This window comes from Malurus melanocephalus, unplaced genomic scaffold, assembly GCF_030028575.1.
Source record: "Malurus melanocephalus ecotype Western Australia unplaced genomic scaffold, MMel_1.1 scaffold_714, whole genome shotgun sequence".
NCBI classification, from domain to species: domain Eukaryota; kingdom Metazoa; phylum Chordata; class Aves; order Passeriformes; family Maluridae; genus Malurus; species Malurus melanocephalus.
Genome location: NW_026623946.1, coordinates 112,288 through 140,089, shown reverse-complemented (window position 1 = coordinate 140,089; position 27,802 = coordinate 112,288). Strand labels below are relative to the sequence as shown.

The window sequence follows — 27,802 nt, the reverse complement described above, 5'->3', positions numbered from 1 at the left end:
CCAGTCCCTGTCCCCAGCCCCTGTCCCCAGCCCCTGTCCCCAATTCCTGTCCCCAGTCCCTGTCCCCAGTCCCTGTCCCCAATCCCTGTCCCCAAATTCTTTCCCCAGCTGAAGGATGCAGAGCTCCTGATTTCCCCCACAGCACCCTGATTGTGGGTGGGAATGAAAGAATGAGGTAAGGGCAGGATGAAAATGTTTTTTTGGAAGGAAAAGCAGGAAGTTTGCYGAAAGTTAAGCATCTTTACAAACATTTTGATAATCCAGGATTTAACAGTCTTGCTGAAACCAAGTGTAATAATTTATTGAAAAGCATTTTACGGCTTGGACTTCCGTGTTGCATTGAATAGCATGTGCCTGGTGCTTAAATACACGACTGGGGTTATGCACTCTGACTTTTCAACTGGTCTGAATAACTTTCCTTGGGAACAGAAACTCTGCTGTCATTTTTAAAAGCAGCATATTTAAATAATGCAAGCTGAAACTTGCATGTGCTCTGCAACTGGAAATAATTTAAGGTAAAGTATCTTTGGTTCCTAACAAAATTAATTTATCTTCCCATACAATAAAGAGATGCACAAATACACCTTTCAAGTCACATGCACGTAATTTTGAAGTGTTGTGTCATTAAGAATGTAATTGCAGTACTCATCTCTGGGCTGAAATTAAGCGTGGAAAATGAGATACATTCCAGAAGCATTGAGAAACCTCGTGGGGAAAAAAAAGTAAAGCACCTCATGGAAAATGAGAACTTTCCTAAGAATTAATTACTGTAATTGAAGAGAATTCTCTAAATTCTAATGAGCCGGGAAATCATCTTGTCTTCTTAAAGGCAGCCTTGCTATACAACCTATTTTCCAGTGTAGCCATAAAACCRATTTCAGACACCTTGGAAGGGGTTAAATCTCCCTGAGAAGTCTCAGAGCATTTAATTCATTGGGCACTGGAAGGCACCTGCRTGTGAGCGAGGGCGAGAGAGGGAGATTTGGGCACAGCACTCTGCAGAACCATTCCTGGGGAGAGCCTGGGAGGGGATCAGTGCTGCTAACATGAATAAACATTTCTTTCTGACTGCCAGAAAACACAAACCGTCCACTTCCATCCCAGAAACTGCCCGAGGCACCTCTGCAGCTGAAAAACCTCCTCCACCAGAGCCAGGTAAGGCACCTTCACCTTTTTCCTGCTTCTCTCTGTGGTGAATGCATCAAAAAACTCAGCCACTCTTACCTTTCCTACATAATATCACTGATATCTGCCAGTTTTGAATTCTGAGGGTGTTCCAAAGATGCTCATCTCGAAAGGGAGGGCGAGAGAAGAGTTTTGAATCATTGTCTAAACTTTGAGTTTTTCCCAGTTCTAAACTGCTTCAGATGTGCCTCTACCAGGACTCATTCCCAGCACCCACAGCTGGCAGCCAACCTGCTCCAGGAAGATATTTCAATGCTGAGCTTTATTTCTTTTCTGCTGGCTGACAGATGCCAGGGTTCTGCTGCCTCTCYGAGACAAAGCCATTATTTCTGAGCACAATGAGCTCTCCTCTGTGGGCAGCATCCCTGCCACAATAAATCACAGGCTACATCCAGCCATTGTCCCGGAGCCAGGCATCTGCTGATTCATTGGGGAGAGGCTCTTGGGTTGGGTTTTTTTTTTTGTTTTAATCTCACCCTACAGCTTCAGATTTTCTTCTGTGTTTAAGTTAAAAGTACACATTAATCTCATTTGCTGACATTTTGACTGGAATAATGCTCACTTTTGTTACTAAACAAAAAACAGTGATGTTGATATTGAATCTGTATTATAACTCTTGGTTCAGGTGAGTTTTTGTGTTTAAAYTGATTTATATTCACAGAAGAGATGATCTTTGTGTAACCTGAACATTGAAACCCAGATGACAACAGCTCACTTTCCAGACTCGTRGTTCTTTTTTGTACTAAAACCAAAAAAAAAGTAAATAATAAAAGAGATTTTTAGCMGTTTTTGAGGAGTTTCGGAGCTGCTCCCCACACACTGCAGGAGCATTTCTAACCTGCAGTTCACCTGCAAGGGATGTCAGATCTGGAATTGCACAGGACTATGTAAAATCAAATTTTTTTTTGCATAAGCAAAGGATTCAGGGCAAACTACAAACCCTGACACCCAGAGGTGAGAGAATTTCCCTCACTTCTCACTCTGGATGTCTATAAGGATGTAACAGATAGAGATGGAGACCTTGTTTCCATGGCAACGACTCTTAAGACAAATCACTGAGGATTCTGYCACGTCCTGCTTGGCTCGGATTGCTTTAGGACATGGAGTTGTTTTTACATTTGGTGGAACTGTTTAATTCCTGCAGGAGAACCCCAGAGCTCCAGCTGGGAAATCACTGCCCTGCTGCACATCCAGGCCCTGAYTTTTTGGGAGCATTCAGGGGGCAGCAACCATGGGATCATCTATTCRGGTGACCCAGAACATTCAATCCCATCAATGCTGAGAGTAAAAGTCTGAAAAAATGGTAGTCAGTTAAATTAGATCATATAATACCATATAATAATATTAGGTGCATATAAAAATATAATTTTAGGTTATATACGCTCATATGTTCTCATATATTTTCATATATTCTCATATATTCTCATATATTTTCCAATATTCTCATATATTCTCATATATTCTCATATATTCTCATATATTCTCATATATTCTCATATATTCTTATATATCCTCATATATTCTCATATATCTTCATATATTCTCATAAACACAAAGCTTTTGAGTTTCACATCACCAGTGGAAAAACAAACGCAGGGAAAGGGGCAAAAAATGCACAACTCCTGACAATTGATATCTTCAGAATAAATTCCTCCTAAAGGAGGAGTTGAAGGTCAATTTGACATTGGGGTACTTTGGACACAGCAACCAAATTTCTGAGCAAGGTAAAAATATCCTTAAATATTATCTTATCCCAGCTCTAGCTGGGGTTATTCCAGATCCTCCAGRGAAAATATGAAAGCAAAAATATTCAAGCACAGTCTCCCAGACAAGTGAGGCACCAGCTCAAATATTTGCTGTCCAGGGCTGGAACCTTCTGACCATAAACTGAGCTGAGAATTCTTCCCAAGAAGAAAAGCACTGCATAAAACCCCAGAGCTGCTCCCTCTCTGTATCCAGTAGTTCTGTGCGGTTTGGGATGCCTGAGGAAGAATCTTTAGGGGAAATATTCATCTGTGGGGTGTAGATTTCCCAATAAACACATCCCACAAATCCAGCCTGGCTGCTCAAGGCTCATCCCTGCAGGACCCAAGGGTGAAAATCTCTGATTTGAGGCTTTTTTTTTGAGCTGTAACCCCATCCCTGCAGGATCCAAGAGTGAAAATCTCTGATTTTTCGAGCTATAGCCCCATCCCTGCAGGATCCAAGAGTGAAAACCTCTGATTTTTCAAACTGTAACCCCATCCCTGCAGGACCCAAGGGTGAAAATCTCTGATTTTTTGAGCTGTAACCCCATCACTGCAGGACCCAAGAGTGAAAATCTCTGATTTTTCCAGCTGTAACCCCATCCCTGCAGGGTCCAAAGGTGAAAATCTCTGATTTGAGGTGCTTTTTTTGAGCTGTAACCCCATCCCTGCAGGATCTAAGGGTGAAAATCTCTGATTTTTTGAGCTGCCACTGTGAGCTCTTTGCACATCCAAATTCCAGTAACAGGAGAACCTCCTCTGCAAAGTTTCAGAGTAAGCAAAAAAGGGAAAAAAAAAGCCTTTCAAGGTGTCCCAACCCAAACAGCAAATGCCTCATTGCTTCACGTGGTTTGCATCTACATTGCTTTGGGGAAAGAGGATGTTTTCCAAGAACTGAAAACCCCCACTGTTCCTGGATTTTTGGAAGAAGGAATCCCCAAATCGAAGTTCACCTTCCCAGGGTTGCAAAGAGGGATTAAGCTTTTAAAACTTTGTAAAATAAGGAGCTCTAATGGATGGAGGAGTGGAGCAGCAGATGGGAATTTCTGCAGGCAGCCATTAAATCATGAATAATTGAATTGAATGTGAGATTGAGGAGAAAATAAATAACAGAACAACCCCATCCCACTTTGCAGCAAGGAGTTGCCTTTGCCACAGAGGCTCCAAGGTGATCCTGAGGCTGTCAAAAATCAAAATTGGTTTGTCCCCATCGAAGCAGCGACCAGAACGGGGACCTTGCTGCACTGTCAGGATGATGGATTGCTCCATTCCAGTGACCACACAAAGTTGCTCAAGACAAGCAAAATTAATGATTCTGCAAATATGTCCTTTACAGTTGCTGCTGTTCCTCACACAGAAAATTAGGGGTTTTTTTGGGTTTGGTTGGGTTGTTTGTTTGAGTTGGGTTTTGGGGTTTTTTTAAGGAATAAAGCTCTTGGATTCTTGGCAGCTTGATTCTCTACCCCCAAAATGGGCAAGATAATATTCTGCAGTGTCTTATAGCCATGGTATAAAAATAAATATATTAAATGTACAAGAAAAATCACATTAAATCCACAAAATAACCACATTAAGTCCTGTGAGGCACCTGCCTATTGCAGAGTTATGAACCTCAACCAGGTAGATCCTCYTCAGAGCCAGCTCTGTTGTAAAGTAAGAGTAAAACTACTCAGCAACAAGGAAGATTCACATAAACACAGGAAAATAATCTCTGCAAGCTGTAGAAATTYCTGCAAACAGAAATGAGAGATCACTTAAATCCTAATTAAATGTATAGATTTGTCCTTAAAAGTGACCCTGCCTTCTGCAGYTATTTTTCCCATATGGACACCCCGGATCTGCACGTGCTCGGGTGCATTTTACATCCCTGCCTTCTCCTGCTCCTCCTCCGCTGGTGCCATCAGAATTGCTGCCTCCACACTTGGCAGAAGCATGAGATAACATGACCCTGGAAGAAAAAAAAATTAAAAAAAAAAAAAAAAGGGGGGGGGGGAAATTTTCCAGGGATTTTGAGGCCGAATGCTGACTGGGAGAGACTTGGGATCCTGGCAGGAGGAACTGGTGTTGATTGTTCCCCATTCTTGGAACAGTGTGTGTCCCTTCGCAGCGAACAGGGCTGGCTCAGAGGAATCCCTGCTCTGYCCTCGGCGCCTCCTCCTGAACTCACCCAAAACTCGGAGGGCAAAGGCACAACCTGAGCGTTTCTACAGCGTGAATCCGGCGGCGAGTTACAGCCGTGAGAAACGCCCCCAGCGCCGACCTGGGAACTGACTAAAACCCAAAAACAAACCCAAAGGAGATCACACGCCCACCCTGYCCTTGTTTTCTCTGCTTTTCCCGGTCGTTCCCAGCAGATTTCCATGAAGGAATTGTGTCGCTGCCTGCACCGAGCTGTAACTCAGCCTGTCCGCACACACTTCTCCCATCCATCCCACCCCAAACTGCCGGCGCTCGGGGAATCCAGAGTTTCCCGCAGGTGTCCCCCTGTCCTGCGAGGCCGAATGTCCGGCTGGCATTTCAGGGATCACAGAATCCCGGCAAACAGCTCGGGAGAACCGCAGCGGAGGCGCGGAGCGGCTCCAGCCCATCCCATCCYAACCCATCCCAACCCATCCCAACCCATCCCATCCCCTCCCYTCCTCCCCCGGCGGATCGGGAGCATCTCCCTGGAGCTGGGAATGGCTCAGGGCTGAGCTCCCAACCCTGAGTATGGCTCGGAGAAGCCTCGGAGCTGCGCCGTGTCCCGGGAGCCGCTCTCTGTGCGCATCCTTCACCCRCGGAGCCGCTCCCGTTAACGGAGCCCCGCGGAGCCGCTCCGAGGAAATTCTTTGGAAGCGGGGAGTGGAAAGCGCCAGTTTCCCCTGGTTCCCACCCCCTTTCCTCGTGTGTTTGGGAGAAAGGAGTTGCCCAACCTGGTCATGAGACTTTTCCGTACTTCCCAAAGAGGCTCCTGAAGTTGTGACACCGCACACGGCGAGCCCGGGGCAGCGCAGCCCCCCGCCCCGAGCGCGGACACGCAGCAACGGGAGATGGAGAACGAGCTCGGCAAATCTGTGGACGATCAAATGGACAAATACATGTAATCATTCGGAAGTTTTCTTTCCCTCCTCGCTTTTATTCTGCTTTCCTTTTTTTTTTTTTTTCTCCTGTTTTTTTCCTGCGTTTCTCCCCGTACTGATGAAGCCGCGCTGTTAACCCTTTCTCGCCCTCCCCGATTTAGAGTTACGATAATGGGGAAATCAGAAAGTCAGATGGATATCGTGGAAAAATCGACCAAATCCGGGAAGAAACCCTGGAGCTTTGTGGCCATCGGGCTGGCTGTCCTGCTGCTCCTCATGACTTGTGCTGCCGTCGCCCTGGTGATCCTGTATGCCAGCAGCAGAGGTAAGAACACGGGAAWAATCCTCCTCTTCCCTCAGCAAAAATCAGACAAAGTCCTTTTTTCGCAGAGCTAAATGAAAACAAAAATACAGGGAGACCGTGAGGTCAACTCTATGAGGGACTGGGCTCTCTCTGCCTTGCTCCCAGCTCAGAGATTGGGTTGGTTTTACTCAGTTTTTTTGAATTATGCTCTGTAAGATTCTATGTTTTTATTTAGTTCTATGCATTTTATTGAATTCGGGGCTGTTTTGACGAAGCTGATGCGCTGTTTTAGAGGGAAGGTGTGTGTGTGTCTGTGTGTGAGGACTGACATTTCCTTATTTCATACAAGCACACGCCAAGATTCATCATTGTCAGGGGTTTTTAAAACAACAGCTGCTTTAAAACACTTCTGAAAACAATCCCCCTGAAGGGGAAATTGCTTATTACAATGTGAAAGCTTNAAAAAAAAAAAAAAAAAAAAAAAAAAAAAAAAAAAAAAAAAAAAAAGCCACTTGCTGCTGAGGAAAAGGAGACTTTTAAAATATTTCATCAGGCAGTTGGATCTCTAAGTGTGATTTGCTTCAGTGACTTGAATGCAAATATCTTGCCAGAAACCTGACATTGAGGCACGTCATTTTGAAGTGTTTTGCCTAAATATTTTAACTGCAGAGCACGCTGCCTAAAACCCAAGTTTTCCCACTGGCACACCAAGTGCAAAGTCCCACTTTAAAACCCTGTGAAGCATCAAATGTTTGGGAGCAGCTCTGCCTCGTGTTTGTCACTTCCATTAAAGCTTCTTGGATTGGGATCTGAGTTAAAACACCAGGAGGATAAAATTAAAGCAGGAATGGCAAAACTGGAGCAAGGCTGTGCTGCCTCCTCAATGCTGTCTCTGCTGCATTTTCAGCACCTGTGAGTGAAACGYTGCACAATTCTGAGCAATAATTCATGAAAAAAGCCTTCTCATTGTTTGCTCCTTTTGCTACCAGAAGTAAAATCTGAGTGTTTGGCGTTCATAAAATTCATCAGAAAGTTTATTCTGTCAACCCAGGGGTTGAGAGGAAAGAAATTCCCCAGAGCCTGGTCCTAAAGGAGGAGTTTCTGTATCAAACACTGAGCTAGGCAGGATTTTGCTGTCTGCATGCAGAAAGGATTGGAGAATTCTGCTTTGCATCTCTGTTTGCTGCAGACAACCCAGAATTCAGGTATTTATAATATTTGCCCAAGTGTGGTCTCATCCAAATCCAGAGTTTGTGCTCACTACATTTCTTTAAGGAAGGTTTCTCTGTGAGAAAGCAGCTCTAAAACCTCAATATTTTTGCAGGCTCCTGTCTGCAATTCAACTTCCCCTGGAATTGTTTCCCAGATGGAGCCCTGAGCTCAGAGCTGATGTTCTGCCCACCCTGGGCTGGCCCCTCACACCCACCAGGTGTGTTCAGCTCTGCCCTGGAGCCCTTGGTTCCTCTGTCCCCATCAAAACTGGAGCAGCCCCGAGGGAATTTAGGGAATTCCAGGTGGGAAAAGAGCAGCAGGAACTTCAGCCTTACTGAGCAGGGTCCAGAACTGAGACAGCAAGAGCTCTTCAGGCTGTTCTGGCAGCAAAAACATCTCTTTTTCTCTCTTTTTCTCTCTTTTTCTCTCTTTTTCTCTCTTTTTCTCTCGTTTTCTCTCGTTTTCTCTCTTTTTCTCTTGAAAAGTTCTGTCCCAATGCCCCCCTTGGCTCTGTTTTGCTGTCACACTTCAGGCCATTCCCAAAATGCTCAGCCAAAAGCCTCAAATCCCAGACTCCCCAAGGGAAAAGCACCTCTGGCTCCAAGTTCTGTCACATAAACCCCACAGAACAAGAAAAAAAAACAATGAGGCTGAGCAGAATTTGTGTGATAGAACCAACATGGTTATCCCAGGAATCTTTGATTTCTAATGTCACTGAAATGTTACTTTTTGAACACTGGATTGCTCACTTCGAGCAGATTCAGATTTCTCACATCAACTTGGTACATCCTTGATGAGAACCACACTACCCAGGCCTCTAAAAATAATTTTGTTTACCTCGTAATTAGGAATGAAATTAGAAAATTAAAGCATTGCCTGTCCTGCCTCACATTCTCTTTTTTTTTTTTAATTCATAAAGGCATGTTTAGGCTTTGTGGTTCAGAGAGAATATTTTTCTGCTCATGTATATCCTTCAGAAGAGCACTGTGGTGCATGGAACAGGCCTGTGGGTACAGCAATAATTCCTGGAGTTCTGTTAATGCTGACTGGGATCTTTATCTCTACTCCCAGCCAACAAAAACTCAGACTCTCACAGCAGTGTAGTTACAGAGTTCTGGATGTAATTTGGGGAATTTTGACATCCAAGGAAATTTTCAGAGCTAAAATAATTCCTGTCTAAGGAAGCGAAAGGGAAAAATAGGAAGAATAAAGTGATTTTTGGGTGATCCCAGCAAGGGAAGCAGACAAGACTGCTCCCAATCCTTTCCTCACACCCTCACCCCCATCTCAGCAGCCTTTTCACAGCTCCCTCTGRGCATTTCCTGAATCCAAAGCTCATCACTCGCTGGAAAGGTCACAGCCYCAGGAACATCTCCACACTGCTGTAGCTGACACATCAAATCACTCAGCAGCTCCTCCAGGCAACTTCAAACAACTYCCAGCCTCACCTAATTGCTGCTCCTGTGATGTCTGGTTGTTTGATTGGTTTTCAGGCTCCCAAKTTGCCTTCTCAGGAGGAAATCCATGGATATTTTGGTGTCTGAACCCCCCGCCCCAGGTTGTCAGGAAGCTCAAGGTCAAGCTCTGCTCTGTCCCCTTAGGCAGCTTCAAACAAACAGAAACACAAACCAAGCTGCACCTTGTCCTGGGGGTGGATTTCCAAAAGAACCCCCATATTTTTCTCCTGAATGTGCTTGCTGTGCAGCTGGATAACAGATTTCCAGGAGGTGGTGAGCAGTAGCAGCACCTAAACCGAGCCAAGGCTGGGGCCAAGCTCTGGCTCCTCTCCTCGCCGGTGCCCAGTCGTGCTCTGACGTCAGGGACCTTCATTAACGAGGAGCAATCAGGGGAGATGGAGGATCTCAAAAAGTGGCAGCTGACCCACAAGTCATGATGGCATTTGGGTGGCAAGACTCTCCTTGGTCAGAGTCAGATCGAGCTCCATGAATGCAGAGCATTAATGGGGAGTGAAGCCATGTAGGGCTGCAAAACAGGCAAAAAACAAACACACAATTTCCTGATCCCAACAAAAAATCCTGCTCAGCYATGCTTAGGGGTGAGAAATCCTAGTGAAGGTGGAATGAAATGGAATATTTATATTCTGCACTCCTTTTGGAGACGCTGACAYCCRGCACAGGTTTCTSTGACAAAGAAAACCCAAATTTGGCRCTCGCGTTGTTTGCTGCGGGCAAATCGCTGCTTTAAAGGCAACGAGGAGAGCTGGCAGTGCCAGCAGCACTTCTGCAGAGCAGAGCTGACATACAGGAAAGGTGCTGAGAGGTAAAAGCTCCCACGTGAGCGCCTGGTGACAACTGTGGCTCTAATTGTCCCCACGTGTGCCATCCCCGGCCATCTGCGCCGCTCCGAGCACTCCAGGCACAAGCTGTGTCCTCCAGAGCCCTGCACAAGGCTGGGCTTWTGTTCCCTAAAATAGGAGTTTTAGGAATGGCCTGGAAAAGCAGCTTGGGTTTGAAAAGGGTTGGCTGCTGAAGGGGAGCATCCAGAGATCCTACAAGTGAATCCCACAAGGGTATCCCACAAGTCGATCCCACATATGTATCCTACAAGTCAATCCCACAAGTCGATCCCATAAGTCAATCCTACAATTCAATCCCACAATTCAATCCCACAATTCAATCCCACAAGTCGATCCCACAAGTTAATCCCATAAGTCGATCCCACAAGTCAATCCCACAAGTTGATCCCATAAGTCAATCCCACAAGTCAATCCCACAAGTGGATCCCACAGTTTGATCCCATAATTCGATCCCACAGGTCATTCCCACCTCCTGCTGCCCAGGGAATGTGGCAGGGCTCAGTGGCTTCTTGTGAGGCCAAATTAAGACAAAAAAAACCACTCTACAGCGAACCCAGAGAGTCAGAAGGATGTCCCAGCTCTCATGTGAGCAGTTCCCACCTGGACTGCGTAATTTCCCTCATTTTCTTCCATTTGGAGCAGTCCCCCAGCTCAGGTCATTTCATTTATCTCCATTAAAGCTTCTCTTCCCTGATCAATCCTCTTCTGCTGCTGCTGGATCAGACTGAAATAAATGTCAAAGTAGGAGCCTCTCAATCACTGCACTCAACTAACCAGGGAGGAAAATAAAGAAATAAAAATAAATAAACCAAGGAGAAATATCTGTGTTTCTACTGAAAACTTGGGCTGCTCTTTTAGACAAGCAGTTTGAGAAAATGAAGGGCAGAGTTGTGCAGCTGAGAATGAAGATGCATTTTCAGTTCATTTCTACTTTTTGGAAGGTGAAGGTGCATTTTAAATTAATTTCTGGTTTTTAGAAGGTGAAGGTGCATTTGAAATCCATTTCTACTTTTTGGAAGGTGCAGGTGCATTTTCAGTTCATTTCTACTTTTTGGAAGGTACATTTTAAATTCATTTCTGGTTTTTGGAAGGTGCAGGTGCATTTTCAGTTCATTTCTACTTTTTGGAAGGTACATTTTGAATTCATTTCTGATTTTTGGAAGGTGCAGGTGCATTTTAAATTCATTTCTGATTTTTGGAAGGTACAGGTGACAAAGCTGCAGCCAAGTGAGCAGAGATGTGACCTTGTAAAGCCAATCAAGGCCGTGCTGGTCATACCCAGAGCCAGGTTCAGTGGCAGGAAAGGTTCTGAGGAATAAAGAACAGAATTTATGGAGAAACAAAGGGGACACTTTGCGAGGTAAACTGAGAGCTCTGCCCCAGCCATTTCCCATGATCTGGTTTTGGGGCAGAGTTTCAGGGCCCTGAGGGTGCCCTTGAATTCCAAAGCAGCTCAGGCTGCCCTGCCCATCCTGCTCAGTTACAGCAGCACAATCACAAGGGCTCAGGGAAGGGAGGGCAGTTCCAGAAATTGAAGTGAGACATTGTCAGGTTTTATTAAAGAAAGAAGCTTTGATTTTAAAATCAATCAATCAATAAATAAATAAATAGAAGAAAAATAGGCTTTCTGAGTCCTGCCTGATCTCCGGGAAACAGACACAAACACAACATTCTCGCTGTACAATTACTTCTTTCTCACCTTGCTCTTTGCTCTTGCTCCTTTATGGAGAATTTCCATTTGCCCTTGAGCTGCTCATTTCTTTTCCTCCAAGTATTTTATTTTCCCCCTTTGGAAATACCCTGGGCTCTGTTGGATTTTGCCAATTGTTTCATTACGAGRGAGTTTAAGAAGCCCCAAACATTTGGTTTAGCATCATCGAGCATTAAAAAAATCCCATCAAAYGCTGAAACAACCACTGAAAATAAAAATAAATAACCATCAACATGAAGCTTCCTATTGTTTCACATATTTTTCTGCTCCTCTGCTCAGGTTGCCAGACCCCAGGCAGGGCAGGACAYGCAGCTTTTCTCTGCAGATGTGCTCCCACCCAGCACGGCCACGCTCAGCGGAACTCTGAGCATTCCCCAGCACAGTGGGGGCTTTTTATGGCGTTTCCACTGATGAACTTCAAAGCCCTCTTTTCTCCCCCACTGTTTGATTTCTCTCTGAATTACTGTAATCTTGTTTGCTCTCATGTAAAGCACTTACTTGCATTGAAAGGGTTTTTTTTTGTAACTCTTTTCTGCAAACAAGGACCAAAAACAAGGCTTTAAAAATGTGCAATTCTGCTGGAAATTATCAAGATTTTGTCTTTTAGTGTGGAACAACATAGTTGCCTATTTAATATAAGTGGATACCGAGGCTGGAAACCAAGACATCCCATTTCTCAAATGGGAAATTAAACGAGAAAAATGAATTTCCTTCTCCCAGGGCCAAGGGGGGGTTTAGATCTCTCCCATCGCAGCTCTGCAGGGAGCAGCACATGGCAGGAACCTGCCCAGCATCACAAGGACATCCACTTGAGTCCTCAGCATCAAAAATGAGCCGTGCACAGGCTTTCTGTGGATATCCTGCACTGGWAGGATTTCACAAAGCAAGACTAAAAACTCAAAAATCAAATAGCCAAGATCAGGACTTTACTGGCCTTTTCCATGCTTATCTCAAGGCAGAACAAATCTGATCCCAGGTCCACAGTCTCCTTATTTCTATTCCAGCAGCCCTGAAAATTCCAGATYAGGGAGAACCTCTCTGATGAGCAGCAAGGATCAGCCTTAAAGGCCACGTGAAATTGGAGATAAGTCAGTGACCAGTCTCCCTCCCCAACACACAAACCTGGAGAAATAAAAGTCATTTCTTCTCTTAAATTTGATCTTGGTGACTCAAAGCAGCGTGGGAGCAGTAACCCAGCTCTGGGGTTTTTGCCCCCTGTTTAACCCTCTCAGTCTCAGTGATTTTGGAGATGCTCAGAGCATCTTCAATTGTCTAAAAAAGGATCCTGTGCTTTCAGCTTGTGTCAGGGAGATTGTGGGGGCAGCTAGCAGGTAGGAAAKATGGCCTCATTCTCCTTCCAGGAGAGATAAAACTCACTGCCAAGACTGTTGCAGAGCTSCTGCCAATAAATTTTCCCCAAATTTCTTCAGATTTCTTCACGGTTGTCATTTGACGTCTTTGAGTGGCACCGACGTTTCTCTCTCCTGCTCCCAAACCGAGCAGAGCTGTCACCAAGACTGGGCTCCTTCAGCAGTGATTTCTTTCCAAAATAAATAATTCCATCTGCTTTCCTCCTCCTCTCCCCCGCAGGCTCCTACTATGGCACCAACTCGGGCAACATCTGCACCAGCCCTGGCTGTGTGACAGCAGGTAATGGGGTTATTGTGGGTTCCGGGTGCAGAGGGGAGGTTTTGTGGGTTTTTACTGAGCCTGAGTAAGGGATAATTCAGAGTTGAAGGTTGAAGTAGATGAAAAGGAATGATATTTCCCCTTGGGTGAGGAATATCATTAATAAGGGAGTAGAACAGGAAGATTCCAGGGTGGTCAACAGCTCTCGGGCTCTGAGCCACAAGGACAGGGATTGACCAACACAATCTTTAAAATGCCCTTTAGACTGAATTTTCTTTCTCATGGGGCACTCATCTTCTTATTTTTGGCATCTGCACCTCAGGAGAGGTGAGATTCCAGCAGAGAAAGCACTGGTTTCTTGGGCAGTGCCCAAACTGGAGGCCAGGGCAGCATTGGGAGCTCTTCCCTGCAAGGCCTCSTGCTCTGGGACAGCTCTTCTGCCATTCAGATCCACTTTTAAGMAGAAAATAGGATTTTTAACATCATAATACTTGGGAATGGGTCTTGCCAAGCAGCCCCTTGACAGTGTTCAGCAGTCTCAGAGATTCCTGGGCAGTCTGTGCAATTCAGCTCTCCAATTTTGATGCCCAGCTGCCAGAATTATCCAGAACATGGACCCCACAGCTGACCCTTGCAAGGATTTCTACCAGTACGCCTGTGGGGGCTGGCTGAACCGGCACGTGATCCCAGAGACCAGCTCCAGATACAGCATCTTYGACATCCTCAGAGACGAGCTGGAGATCATCCTGAAAGGTAGGATGAGGCTACTCCATCCTCAGGCACCTGTGTTTAGTTTCAAAGGTCACTGACTGYGATTCAGAGAAATAAACTCAAAGAGAAGCCTTGATCGGGATKATTTTCTCATTTGGGATTTTTTTYTCTCCCTGGTCTTTTAATCTYTACATCTCTTGCTACACTCATTTTGTGGGGACATCCTGTTCCCACTAAAACCAGCCATAGGTGATTGGTATGAACTCCAAAAGGAGCAGGGCCAGCTGCCTGCAGGTCCTCTCTCCTGATGCTTTTTCCATGAGTAGCACAAAGAGCTCTCTGATCTCACAGTGACTGCAGCCCACAAGGGCTCATCACAGCCCTGAATCCTCAAGGATTTCAGTAAAATTATCAAAGATCCCAGGGCAAAAATCTCACAGCAATGGTTCCTTCCCCAGGTGTGCTGGAGACTTCAGATCCAGGGGACAGAGAAGCATTTCAGAAAGCAAAAATCCTTTACAAGTCCTGCATGAATGAGAGTGAGTCTGATGTTTTCATTTTCACATTCACCTTGTTCAGTTCCAGGTGTACAGAAGCACCAATGTTCTGTGGAGCAAAATCCCATCAATATCTGTCTAATCCATGGGGCCTTGCCTGGAAAACTCATCTGCAGAGGGATGGGATCCACCCTTTGGGATGTGGAAAGGATGGATGCTGGGTACCCACCCTGGTGTGGAAGCAAAGCCTTCCTTCCTTTCAGAAGGCAAAACCTGGCCCAGCTCATTCTTCCCAAACCAATTCAGCCCAAATCAGTGCTGGMGTCACAGAATTTTCATTCCTTTTCTGCAGACTGATGTAGGATGGTTTCATGACCTCTCTTGTTTTTTGTTATGATAAATTCAGTTGCAAATTTAAGCTGTTAAGCCCATTACCTATTTTTCCTAGGTTGGTTTTTTTTTTTCTATGAAGACAATATAGAATTTGGTTTTCCTCCCCCAGGTCTTATAGAACAACGAGATTCCTTGCCATTGCTGGAGGCCTTGAGTATGGTTGGAGATTGGCCAGTGGCTTCTGCAGACTGGAATAAAACCAAAGGTAACCCTGGAAGGGCTCAGCAATGCACACTCAGAATTATTTACTGCACTGGGGAAATTAAAWCCTCCATTTTCAGTTTTCCTTCATGAACAGAAGCCAGGATATAACACATTTAACACTCATTGATCTGTTTAAATAGATCCAAAACAATTTCAGCAGCCAGCTTGTGAACTGCACAACTTCAATCAGTCTGACACAGATTGAGAAATGATGTCTGTTTTCCCTTTTATCTCCCAGAGCCAAGCTGGAGCATGGAGGAAACCCTTTCCATAATGAACTCCAGGTTTAACAAACGTGTCCTCATCGACATGTTCGTGTGGAATGATGACCGGGATTCCAGCAGGCACATCATTTATGTAAGAAAAAAAATTACAGGGAATTATTTCTATGCCAGAATCATAATGGATAAATATTGATGCTGCAGAGAGATGAGCTTCCCATAGAACAACATTGGCAAAATGCAGGCAACAGTTCTSTACCCCAAGTGGCAAATCAAAGATGTGTAGGGGAATGTTTTATGGCAGCATAATTTTTGTTTCAGCAAAAGAAATAAAAATCAATGGAACTCTGCTGATTTACAGTATTTAAGGGCTATTAATTCCTGTGACTTACAAAAATGATGGTGAGGTTTAATATATAACAGGAARCCATGGGTTTGGAATATGTAAAGAATATTGCAGAGTTTGTTTGTGAATGGTTGTGCRGGAGGCCTTTAAGTCAAGCAACTTAGAAAAGTTACTGAAATTTATTCTTGGATCTCCATGATTACAGAAAGATTTTAATAAGATTAAATAACCCACACTAAGATCCACTAATCCTGTCCTTACCTGGAAACCCAGAGACAAGAGTTGACCTTCCACCTGCCCCCAGATAAGAAAGAGCCAAAATTCTGCGAGTGTTTGGCAATGGTGTCATTGCAGCACTGACAGGATGGCACACAGAGCATTTCCTGCTGCCTTGCAAGGATTCCTTTGGGCAGCYCCAGTTCCTGACCATCACTAACCAGAGAAATTTTCCTTCAGATTGACCAGCCAAGCTTGGGAATGCCATCCAGGGACTACTACTTCAATGGGGGTAACTATCAAAGAGTGAGTATTCATTGCAATTTTTTATTATGTGCCACTAAAACACTTGATGATTTCTCCCCATGCTTTGGAAAACCCCAATATATGAATTTYCATGGCATGTAACAATCAGAATTAGACTGTGACATTCGTTGCTACATTTTTCCTAATTAAACCAACATTTTGTAAAGTTTTCAGAAAGACTGAACAACTCTGTAAATACCGAGCCAGCTCATGAAGTAGGTTATGGGAAAATAAAATCCTGTTTTATAGCTTAGACAGTCTCTCATTTTGAAGGACAGCTTCACATTTTCAGCGCAGGGGATTTGCTTCTATCTTCCTCTGAATCACTGATGCTCAGCAAGTAAGAATCTGCTGCCATTTATTCTCCCCTTCCCCCAAAATTACACGAAATTGTGAGAGATTATTTTCTAGCTGCTTTTCTCTGCCAAAGCTCAGGGCAAAACCACTGATTCTGCAAAAACACTGTTCCTGTAAATACACAGAAAGCTGTTGCAAACAGAGCCAGATAATTTATCCRTTTCCAAGATGAAAATACTGCTTTAGTACATTTTATTTCCCTCAATTATGCCTTGCTAACAAAGAGTATTTGCAGCCCAACATCAAACCAATTTTCCTAACAAGAATGGAAGGGAATACAGAGGGACAACAATCAGCATTTGAGACTCTTTTGTCTCGTGGCTGTAAAGGCAGATGAAAACATCAGTGGGAAGAGTTTTCTTCTCCCGACAGCATATTTGACTATAATTTAGGTATTAATATAGCTAAAATATAGCCCTGGAGGTTTGGAGGGGATTGTCCCTACACCTTCTGGGCATCTTTAGGAGCTCCTGGGATGAACCAATCTCCAGGAAGTTGTGCTGGGAAATACRGAGAGCTGCTGACCCACGAATCTCCCCTGCGAGCATTGCCTCCACAGCAGCACTCAGAGCAGAAAAAAAAAAGGATATTTATGCATCGGGGCATGAAGGGCAGACATAGACTGACTTGGAGGAGGTAGGAAATCAGGTAGAGTGCAGACACCATCCTAAATTAGCAAAAGAAAACCAGTTCTGCTCGATACAGATTTAATTTGAAGGCGTAAAGCAGGGGGGCTGAGGCTGTGCTTTTAATCCTAATGACCAAGGAGGAGACACAACCTCTTTTTGTTTGTATTTACCAGCTCGCTGCCCCCAGACAATGAGCCCAACTCYGATGACCCAAACTCCCTCTGTGCTTAGTCCAGCGTCTTTTGGCAAAACTCCTCCTGAGGCCTGGGGGAGTCTGGCCTGATTAAAGCTCAGCATTCAGCCTAAAACCACAAATCATCATCTCTAAGTGCCCAGGCTTAGTTTCCCCASAGTTGCTGTGTTTATTTGGCCTCCAAGGTCTCTGGAGGAAGAAAAGCATGGGACAAGAACAGGTAACTTCATGTTTTCCTGTATCAGAGATCAGTATTCCCTCATCCACCAAATGTCTTTTCAAGGCCTGTTCTGATGCAGAAATCAGTCAGAGGCTCCCATCAGCAATAAAACAAAGATGTCACCAGGAACTGCCTGAAACAGAGCTTTCCTTTCAGGCACTAAAACCAGACTTGAGAAGATTGATGAGATTACTTTCAGGGAACTCAACCCTTCCCTGTTTACCCTGGAATTTTGGCTATTAGGGATCGTTGTTCCCATAGAGGATCTCAAAGCACAGAGCCCAAGCAGTAATTCTAGCTCAGAATGCCAGGGATGGAYGGCACAGGGTAGCAGAAAGTGTGTTTTGTGGCTGGCAAGTGYCCTGCAAGGTTTTCAGGACAAAGAAAACAGCTTGCTGAATGAGAAATGTGAAGATGGACTACAAAAATAGTAAAGAGAGACTGTTCACAAGGGCCTGGAGTGACAGGACAAAGGGGAATGAGTTCAAATTGACAGACAGAGGTTTAGTTTGGATATYGGGAAGAAATCCTTCCCTGTGAGGGTGGGGAGGCCCTGGCACAGGGTGTCCAGAGAAGCTGTGGCTGCCCCTGGATCCCTGGAAATGTCCAAGGCCAGGCTGGACAGGGTTTGGAGCACCCTGAGACAGTGGAAGGTGTCCCTGCCCTTGGCCAGGGTGGCACTGGATGTGCTTTGATGCCCTTTCAACCCCCAACCAGTCTGGGATTCTATGAAATGATAAACAGCAAACCTGTTCTACACATTCTGTGTGTGTGCAGGTGAGAGAAGCTTATCTGCAGTTCATGATCACCATCGCCAAAATGATCCGGGAAGACAAGAACGTGACCAAAGATGATTCCTTTGTCCAGGAGGAAATGGCAAAAGTCATGGAGTTTGAAACAGAGATTGCAAATGTGAGTAGAGAGGTCAAGATCTCCTCAGGATGCTGTGGGGCCTAGGGGTGAGGGGAACAACTCTCTTGCTGGTTTGTGCTGCAGTTCTCAACACTGCAGAAAACCCACAACCCAGAAAAAAATGGGAGAATAAGAATCTTTGTGTCACTAACAGCCCAAAATCAGAGCCTCTGTGCCTRTAATTCTGCCTGCTGTGTACACTGCTGTGTGCTGCTCCAGTCCCAGCCTGATTTCTATTTGGARCTCTTGTAAAGCAGGATCATGTACCTTCTGCTCACCATACACTGGGCTAAGACCAGGGCRGGCTCCCTGGCATCCTTAATAATCTACAGCACSCTAAAAATCCCCCAGAGAAGCCTTYCCTTCTAAAGAGGACAGAGRGACCCACTTGGCTCAACAMATCCCTGRGATATTATTGAATAGGGGAGATTCAAGTTCCTCTACTGAATTTTTGGAAGCAGGGCACAACCAAATGATTTTCTTTTTCTCAAAAAATGTGGTTATTTGCACATTATTGGAGTGTGTATGTGTGCACATGTGATTTCAGTTTTGACATTTCTGCCAGTTGATTCCAGTAATAACCTTGTGAATGTCTTCAGGCCACCACCCCAGCAGAGGAAAGGCACGATGTCACCTTGTTGTACAACAAAATGACCTTAGCAGAGCTGCARGAAAAGTTTGCATTCAATGTAAGTGTTTCACGAGCAGTCTCRTACTTCAGGTCTCTTAATTCCATGCCAGTTGGAAATGCCTCTGTGAATTTATCAGTGCTTCAACAAAGAGGTATAAAATCATTCCCATCTTTAAYTTTGTCTTCAGAGTTGTTTAAAAAGCTTCATCCTACTGAACAGCTACATTCAAGGTCAGAAGACTGTCAAAAGTTACTGAGGCACTTAAACATTRRAATGTCTCTCTGTCTGCCTAGGAATTTAACTGGACCTTCTTCATCCAAGGTGTCATGTCTTCAGTAAATGTTCAGGTGGACCCAGAGGAAGAGGTGGTTGTGTATGGGATGCCTTATCTGCAAGAGCTGAAAGCAATTATCTCCAAATACTCAGCCAGGTAAAGAAACTGGAGAATACGCAGGACCAGTGTCACAGAAGAATTGCAAAAATGTCCATTATCGGACCCCCTTGCTATTTCTGAGAAATGACACCCCTATAAAATACAGGAAATGCCTCTGGGGGTTTTAAAGTCCAAGTGCTGCATTACAAGGTGTTTCACTGCTTGCTTAGAAAAGGGTAATTGGGAAGAAAAAAATATACATGACAGGCTTAGCTCTTGTTACATTCTGGAAGGAAGAAAAATAAKAAATTAATCTCAGAACAGACATGACAGCTCAGTCATCAGGCTGGATGACTCTGCAGTTAAATAAGARCTGTCACCTGCAGAGGCTCTGAAACCCAGGACTGGCAGCAATGATTTCCTTCCTTATCTCCATCCACTGAAATTCCCCTCTGCCTGCCTGCACCAGAGCTGGYTTTTATAGGGAATTAAGCTCAGCTTTGTTCTCCCACACAGCACCATCCAGAACTACCTCATCTGGCGGCTGGTGATCGACCGGGTCAGCAGCTTGAGCCGGCGCTTCAAGGACGCTCGGGCCAGCTACAGGAAGGTATTTCCTCTCTCCCTAAAGAGGAGRGCACAGCTGCCACCAGTCTGGTCAGCACAAGGGTTGGAAAAGATGGACTTTAAGCTTCCTCCCAACCCAAACCATTTCTGTGATTGTGTGATTACAACAAGCAATCCCCAAAACAACCCAGCCCCAGCAGGGAAGCCTTTGGGTTCAGCTGCCCTTGAGGCAGTGGTTTGGCAGAGCTGCAGGGACAGAGTTAACACCGGGTTTTGGTGCTGCAGGCCCTGTACGGGACGACGCTGGAGGAGGCGCGCTGGAGGGAGTGCGTGAGTTACGTCAACAACAACATGGAGAACGCGGTGGGAGCCATGTATGTCCGGGAGACTTTTGCTGGTGAGAGCAAGAGGATGGTATGTAGTTTACCCTTCATACTACTGTACATCCACAATGCCCACRGTGCCCATTCCCTCCCTGCTTTCTSTCTGGGAAAGTTATCCACCAGCCAAGAAAGTGCAAGAACTCATTTGTAATGCCTTTTTAAATGCTCAGCATCCATGGTTTGGAGCACAGAATTTGGGGACAGCACCTTCCAGCAGGAAGTTTTTCACCCCTTAKCTGTGCCTGGGAAAATGGCATGTGAATGATGAAAGCCTCCCTGGCTCTCTTTTAGGTCCGAGATTTAATAGAGAAGATCCGCGAAGTGTTCGTGGAGACTTTGGATGAGTTGCAGTGGATGGACGAGGCATCCAAGGAGAAAGCTCGTGAGAAGGTCAGAGACAACAAGGAACTTCAGTATTCCCTCAAGAATATGAAATATTTARAAATTTGTAGTCTCACCATTTCTAGCTTCTCTACAAACAAGAGGAAAATACTTAATGTTCATTTTTATCCTATTACTTGGTCCTTTCTTTTCAATCCTTTGTTAGCCCGTGCCAACCAGATACAACACAATCCCCCCCAAAAAAAAACATTTCCAACTTTTAATTGACCTCAAGACTGTCAGCACCATTCCAAAACCAAGGGAAAAAACCCAGCTTTAACTATTCTCTATTGAAAAAGTATTGAAACTTCAGTAAAAACAACTCAACAACACACCAACAAAACCCACAATWAAGAGGAAACATTCAACTCTTTTCTTCCAGGCAATGGCAATCAAAGAACAAATTGGCTACCCAGATTATATTTTGGAAGATCAGAATGAGAAACTGGACCTGGAATATGCCAATGTAAGTATTCTGTGCATATCTGACTGTGCACCTCAGAATAAACACCTGCATTTATTTTCTTGCCACCGGGATATTTGTACCCGTGCAACTGTCCATTCCAAGGACATGAAAATGAACATATTAATAAATAATTGGTGCAAAGAGCCAACYATTCAGTGAAACCATGCAACCAAAACATTCTTTAGAGGACATTCAGTGGGACGAGGAGTTCCTCTTCCTGCTCAGCTGACCAATGTACTTGGATCCTCCTGTCCTGCAGTTAAACTTCAGTGAACACAACTACTTTGAAAACATCCTGGAAAACCTGCGAGCTGGAGCCCAAAAGAGCCTGAAAAAACTCAGAGAGAGAGTTGACCAAGATATGTGAGTCTCCAGATAGAGTTACAGACACAATCTGAATTTTGGCTTAACAATGGGGGTGTTTAAGTCATGCTCTGGGTACCTGGGAATGCCTGTGGTGGAGATAATCAAGGAATTAAACAATTCTAAGGTAAAGTGAGAAATGCTTTTCCCCTTGAATGTTGTGTGTTTGGGGTGAAATGTGCCCATAAACAAGCCAACAGGTATTTCCTGGTATCATGTGATCAATGCATCCTTTTTTCCCTACATTAATCCTTTCCTTATACAATCTCTACAAAAGGATTTCCCTTCTTGCTATAAGGTTTTTCCTTCTCCTAATAAGGAAATCATATTTCTTAATATATCCATATATAYATTTCTTATAATATATATATTACATATATATACATATACATRTATATGTATATCTATAAAATCCCTGCAAGGCTTAAATCCTTACAATCCTTTCCTAGATACCTTGATTTTTTTTAAAAATCTTTAAATTTCAAAAATGTCTTTTAAAAAAAATTATGACTAACTGTGTGCTACATTTCTTTTTAGATGGATAATTGGAGCTGCAGTGGTCAATGCATTCTATTCCCCCAACAGGAACCAGATAGGTAGGTTTAAACTCTTTTAGCCAGCTGCATGGTACTAATTAACYATGGCATTAATTAATCAGAGGCAAAGCTGCCTGTGCCCATCTGGGCATTCTGGGCAAGGCTGATGGGTTGTTCACATCAAGCACTTTGTGGATGAATATTCAGCTCCCCCTCCTTGGCAGGTGTAGTTTATCCCTGTCACTRAACAGCCTTGGGTTTGAAAGGCTGGGACAGCACTGGTGCCAGCACCCAGAGAATGCTCCCAATGTGTCCTGGGCTGCTCCTGCTCCTACGTGGGCAGCTTTTCAGTTTGCTCTGTGCACATGGCACTGGAATTACACCCCAGCCTGCAGAAACCCACTTCTGCTCCCAGAGCTCAGCTGTGGGAGCTCTGCAGAGCTGCTGGGCTGCCCTTCCTTGTTCTTAGCACAGGAGAGCTTCAGACCCTTCCTGGCTCCCTGAGCTCAGACCTCATGCAGGAGCACAGGAGCCCAGGAGCTCAGGTTAAAACTGCCGAGCTCTGCTGAATTCTGAGCACCTTAAACAGGACAGACAATAGATACTGCAGCAAACATTATGGACCCAAACTTAATGTAAATGCTGCTTGGGTCTCAAACAGGGAGATACTGTAGCTGCAGATGTGCTAAATTAAACCTTTATTAACTTGTCATTTTCCATTTATCCAGAGAGAAACAATTTCACATGAGGCATGATGACCATATTTTATGGTCCTTCCTGACTCTTACACCAAGCAAACAATCTATCTGCCAAGGATGCAAAAACAAAGCCACCTTACTTTCTTTCTCCCTGTCTTTRCAGTTTTTCCTGCTGGGATTCTCCAGCCCCCATTCTTCAGCAAACACCAGCCCCAGGCCCTGAACTTTGGAGGGATTGGGATGGTTATTGGGCATGAGATCACTCACGGGTTCGATGACAATGGTGAGGAGATGATTGAGAAAATGTTATTATTTCAGCTAAAACTCATGGCAGGCAGGAATTGAAATGTAAAACTGCTGGGACTGCAGATCCCTGCTTTAAAATCTTGCTCAAAAACTTTCCTTTTTCCCTTGGGTTCTCCTGCAGGCAGGAATTTTGACAAAGATGGGAACATGCTGGACTGGTGGAGCAACTTCTCAGCGCTGCATTTCAAGGAGCAGTCCCTGTGCATGGTGCACCAGTACGGGAACTACACCTGGGAGCTGGCAGGGGGGCAGAACGTGAGTAACACCCATTCTCTCCTTTCTCACCCCAGCACAAAGCCACAGGTTTCCTCWGCTGCTCCAGGCATGTCAAGCTGTTGTATGACTGTGCTTCAACCTCTAGCTCTTAGAATGGCTGATTTTACTGACTATGCAGTAAATAAATTATTCTTTTTACAGGTCAGTGGAATAAGCACGTTAGGAGAAAATATTGCAGATAATGGAGGAGTGCGACAGGCTTATAAGGTAATTCTCAAATACCATGTGAGTTAAATTTACCAGGCATCCAGCAATGAGGGCATCTATTCTCTGCTAAAAAAAAAAAAATATAATTACAATGTTATTACCATTTTCCAAAAGCTAAAGCCTCTGAATGATCATCCATCTGGAAGCTCACATGCCCATGGATTGCTTCATTCTTACACCCAGAAGTAGCTCAAAGGTGGAGCTCAGGTGTGAGCAGGGAATGTTCTTCCCTACAAAAAAACCATAACAGATGTCACAATAAAACCTTTAACCTTTGGTATTTTGAGTATGGTGTTTATAGAACATCCTGAATTTGCAGAAATCTAAATTCCAACCCTGAGGGACACCATTCCAATTAATTACCTTGTTAGGATTGTTCTAAAAGCCATTACAGACRTGGCAGAGCTGTGTGGGGTGACATGAAATGCCTGCACACAGAATCCATGGATGTTCTGTGGGGCTGGAGCTATTTTTACGCTCAGCTCTCCCTTTTGTTTCGTGCTTTGGGACTGTCTCAGCATCTGAGAAGCTGCAGAAACAGTTGGGAATTAACCTGCGTGAGGGCACATTAACTTGTCTCCATCATGTCAATATACCTAAAAAAAGCAAATTGGCCAATTAATGTGTAACAATAACAGGTAATGGATTTAACATTGAGCAAGGTTGTTATCTSCTATTTTATGAGCAGTTACCTGAAGAGAGAAAAATCATCACTACAGAGCAGCAGAGGAGACTTAACACTTTGTTTCCAGATATAAATTCCTGTAGAAAGAGTCTGTGAAGTCAACAGTGCTTATGCTGACAGCTTTTTCATAAAATTCTCTGAACTGTTTGAATTGGAGAGGGAAAATTTACACAAGTACGGAAGGGAACCACATTGATTCATTCATGTGGTGACTAAAATCTCCMCCCAAAACAATATTTAAAATCCACCTCCTGCTGCTCCTCTGAGTTGGATCTGTGATTATTTCCAGGCCTACTTGAAGTGGCTGGAACGGGAAGGGAAGGAGCCAAAGCTGCCTGGACTGAACCTGTCCCACAAACAGCTTTTCTTCCTCAAYTTTGCCCAGGTGAGWACACTCAGRGTTGTGYCTCAGGCCCTRGGACTTTGTTGSAGGAAAYACYTGGGTSAAATCAAGGGCTGATAGATCKGTCCCAGAGCATCAGATCTTGATGCAAGACCTGATAAAACAAAATCTAATTAATAAATAATTGCATCTATTCTGCCTCTCTATAAAATGTACACCATAACAAAATGGAATGGCTCTTAGGAAAGCCAGTGAGAAGATTCCCAGCATCAATTCCCTTTAATACTGACACACTAATGATGAATCTTCCCTGTGCAGGTTTGGTGTGGYTCCTACAGACCAGAATATGCCAGTCAGTCCATAAAGACAGACGTTCACAGCCCTCTCAAGTACAGGTGGGTTTTCCTCATTTACTMACCTACAACTCACTTCATTCAACCCCTTGCACCACAACAGTGCAGGAGAGTTTGATAACTCACGAGATAAATCCAGACTGACTTCCAGGTTTTCTCCCATGGCTTGTAGGACACTGCTGGAGAGCACATGCCTGTACTTGACCTGGTGAATTTGCCAGTCCACAGGGGAAGGAGCAGAAACAAACCCACTCTGTTCTGGCATTTCATTGGTCATATTACCTGTATTTCACAAAGTATCTCATATTCAGAACTGTAATCAAGTTCTGAGGCTCCAAACCACTTTCTGGACATGGCTCTGTTTCCCAGCAGAGCCATCTCCCTGCACTGTACCCATGTAAACAAGTCCTTTCTCTTTGTTTAGGGTGATGGGCTCATTGCAGAACTTTGAAGCCTTCTCTGAGGTGTTCCACTGTAAGAAGGGCACAGCCATGCACCCMGCAGGGAAATGCCGCGTGTGGTAAYCRAGGATGGACACTGGTGACACCACAAACAGCTCGTGGCAGAGATGTGCCTGGTGTTCTGCTGCTCAGCTTCAGCCAGGGCTGCCAGGGCAGCTGCTGCAGTGAGAGCCAAGGAAGCACTCAGCTCTCCMAGCGGCACTGGGAAGCACAGGGGGATCAYAGGGATCAYGGGGATCACAGGGATCCCRGGACTGACGGGCTGGGCTGGAGGCCACCGAGTGTTCCTGGGCAGAACGACTGTTTCCAACRACATCCTGACTGTTACTAAGACACTGCATCAGGGTCACAAGGACTAATTCTTACATGAAAACAAAACCAACGAGCAACCACAAATCTATTTTTCAGAAAGGAATAATAATTTTAATATGTCACCTCCACCTTCTGAGGCTCAGMAATGCTGTCTGAGACGTTCCACTGCTCCATTTTCAGTGTTCTGGTTCAGCTTCTGGTGCATTCTTCCCCAGATCAGCTTAGAGCTGGTGTAAACCCTCGTGCTGTCTGTGCCCCTGCACTTTGATCACTGCTTTGTTGTCAGAGATTGCTATTTGTCGTGACATGTCACTCAGTGAGCTCGATGTCGAGATGCCTGTCGCACTCTCCTCCTGCACTTGAGTTCCTCTGCTCCAAAGAATCGCCTTCAAGTGAGGTATCACTACAATTATCACATTTTAGGAGTACAAATTCCATCTTTATGGTTAAATTACAGGGTCCCACCCTTCAGAGATATATTTAAAAGGATGCTTATTCTTGTAGAAAGTGTATAAAGTACCTTTTGCCAAATAGCAGACATGTATCCATGGAAACAATTAAGCTGGTTTTAATCCTGTGCCTTTTTATTTTGCCATAGGCTATTTTTCAGTATTTACACTTGAAAATGTAACATGTATTAATTTTTAATAAAATTTAAAAGAAAAAAAATCACTTTAGCAAATTCAGCAAGGAATTGGGGGGTTTTCCTTGGTAAGCATCCTACTATAATGAGAATATTTTAAACTTCCAGCATTTAATAATTTTAAATATTTCTTCCAGCAAATGCTTTTCTTTCTAGCACCCAAATCACTTGAAAGCAAGGCAGTAACTGCCTGTGCGACTGCAAAATCATCGAGCTCTGGAAGTGGGCTATTAGAGGTTCTGGCACTTGTGACTGTTAAAGGGATAATGCCTGGGAGGGTTTACTCCAAGTGACCATCACAGCCCATGGGAGTTACTCTGCTTTTTCATGTGAGTTTATCCCATTTCCCACCTGCAGAAGATTTCCCAGCTGTCACTTTGTGTCTCTGCCAAGAGCTCCAACCKCTCCTTACAGGCCCACTGATCCTGGTGCTGTGCCCACACACAGAAGAGGCTCCAAATCCCCAGGAAATGGCCCTGATTTCCTACTGGCCACTGTGTTCCTTTTCCMCAATCATAAAATGCTTCAGCCCTGGGGGAAGTTCTGTACCCAGACGTGTTTTGCTCTACTTAAAACTCGTAGACAATGAAGCACCAGAGCAGCTTTATTACATACTTAGCAAAAGAAGGAAGATCCCGATGTTTGCCGAAAGGAAGAATCCGAAGTCTTTCCTTCTCCCATGCTGCCACCTGGTGACAAATCCGGTTCCAGCTCCTAAAACACCAAAACTCACATCCAACAGGGGCAAGTTTCAGACTCCATCGAGCACACGGTTGGTGCAGACATGAAACATTGCAAAAAAAAAAAAAATTTTTACTTGGTAGATTGCTGATCCTGATTGCTGCTGCCCTTCCACACCTACAGCAGCTTCCACCTGGAAATAAACCCACTGGAAGTCATAATTACGGGACTGGAGGACAGGTATTTGTTTACAAAAACATCTTTGTAGAAACTGCTGCCTAAAATATAAATAAATTCCTCCTCCTAATGACAACACTTACTGAACAACAGCAATATTTAACTCTTTTCCCTTAAGAACTACTTTCACTGCTCTTTGTGTAAAAGTTCACCCCAGTAAAACAGTAACACTGAATACCTCAAGATCCAGATAACTGCAGCAACAAGAATAAGCCATCATCAATTTTTTAAAAATCCAAAACAGCGTCTCTATCCTCACCAAATCCTTTCTTAAAAACATCCACCAGGATGCTCATCCAGAATAATCTTTTTCCTTACGATAAAGCCAACAGCCACACAACTCAGAGTCTTCCCTTCAGCAGGACCAGGGGTGATCTTTCACAGGGAGAATGTGTTTCCATGAGTAAAAACTTTATTTTTAGACACAGTGGACACAGAGGATATTAACTTCCTTTACTAAAAGCCACATGGTTCTTGACGTGCACAATTCCTTTCCCCAGCAATATCTTCCTAACTCCTAAAAACTAAAAAA

The 27,802-nt window shown here is 44.4% G+C and overlaps 1 protein-coding gene across 2 annotated transcripts; it reads left to right on the top strand.

The window, feature by feature from the left end:
• The first annotated feature begins 1,015 nt into the window (after window positions 1-1,015).
• MMEL1 (membrane metalloendopeptidase like 1) lies at window positions 1,016-26,396 on the top strand. 2 transcript variants are annotated; one of them, XM_057384524.1, is made up of 23 exons: window positions 1,016-1,155; window positions 6,151-6,314; window positions 13,124-13,183; window positions 13,754-13,915; window positions 14,332-14,412; window positions 14,873-14,968; window positions 15,206-15,324; window positions 15,991-16,056; window positions 18,233-18,367; window positions 18,967-19,056; window positions 19,293-19,429; window positions 19,889-19,982; window positions 20,225-20,353; window positions 20,614-20,712; window positions 21,086-21,169; window positions 21,429-21,532; window positions 22,070-22,128; window positions 22,930-23,049; window positions 23,194-23,327; window positions 23,490-23,555; window positions 24,530-24,625; window positions 24,902-24,978; window positions 25,361-26,396. In XM_057384524.1, the coding sequence occupies exons 2-23, from the start codon at window positions 6,161-6,163 to the stop codon at window positions 25,458-25,460; spliced, it is 2,262 nt and encodes a 753-aa protein (XP_057240507.1). In that variant the 5' UTR covers window positions 1,016-1,155; window positions 6,151-6,160; the 3' UTR covers window positions 25,461-26,396. The 2 variants fall into 2 exon arrangements, with proteins under 2 accessions (XP_057240507.1, XP_057240506.1); XM_057384523.1 differs by lacking the exon at window positions 1,016-1,155 and adding an exon at window positions 5,690-6,009 and having other exon boundaries at window positions 25,361-26,395.
• The last annotated feature ends 1,406 nt before the right edge of the window (window positions 26,397-27,802 follow it).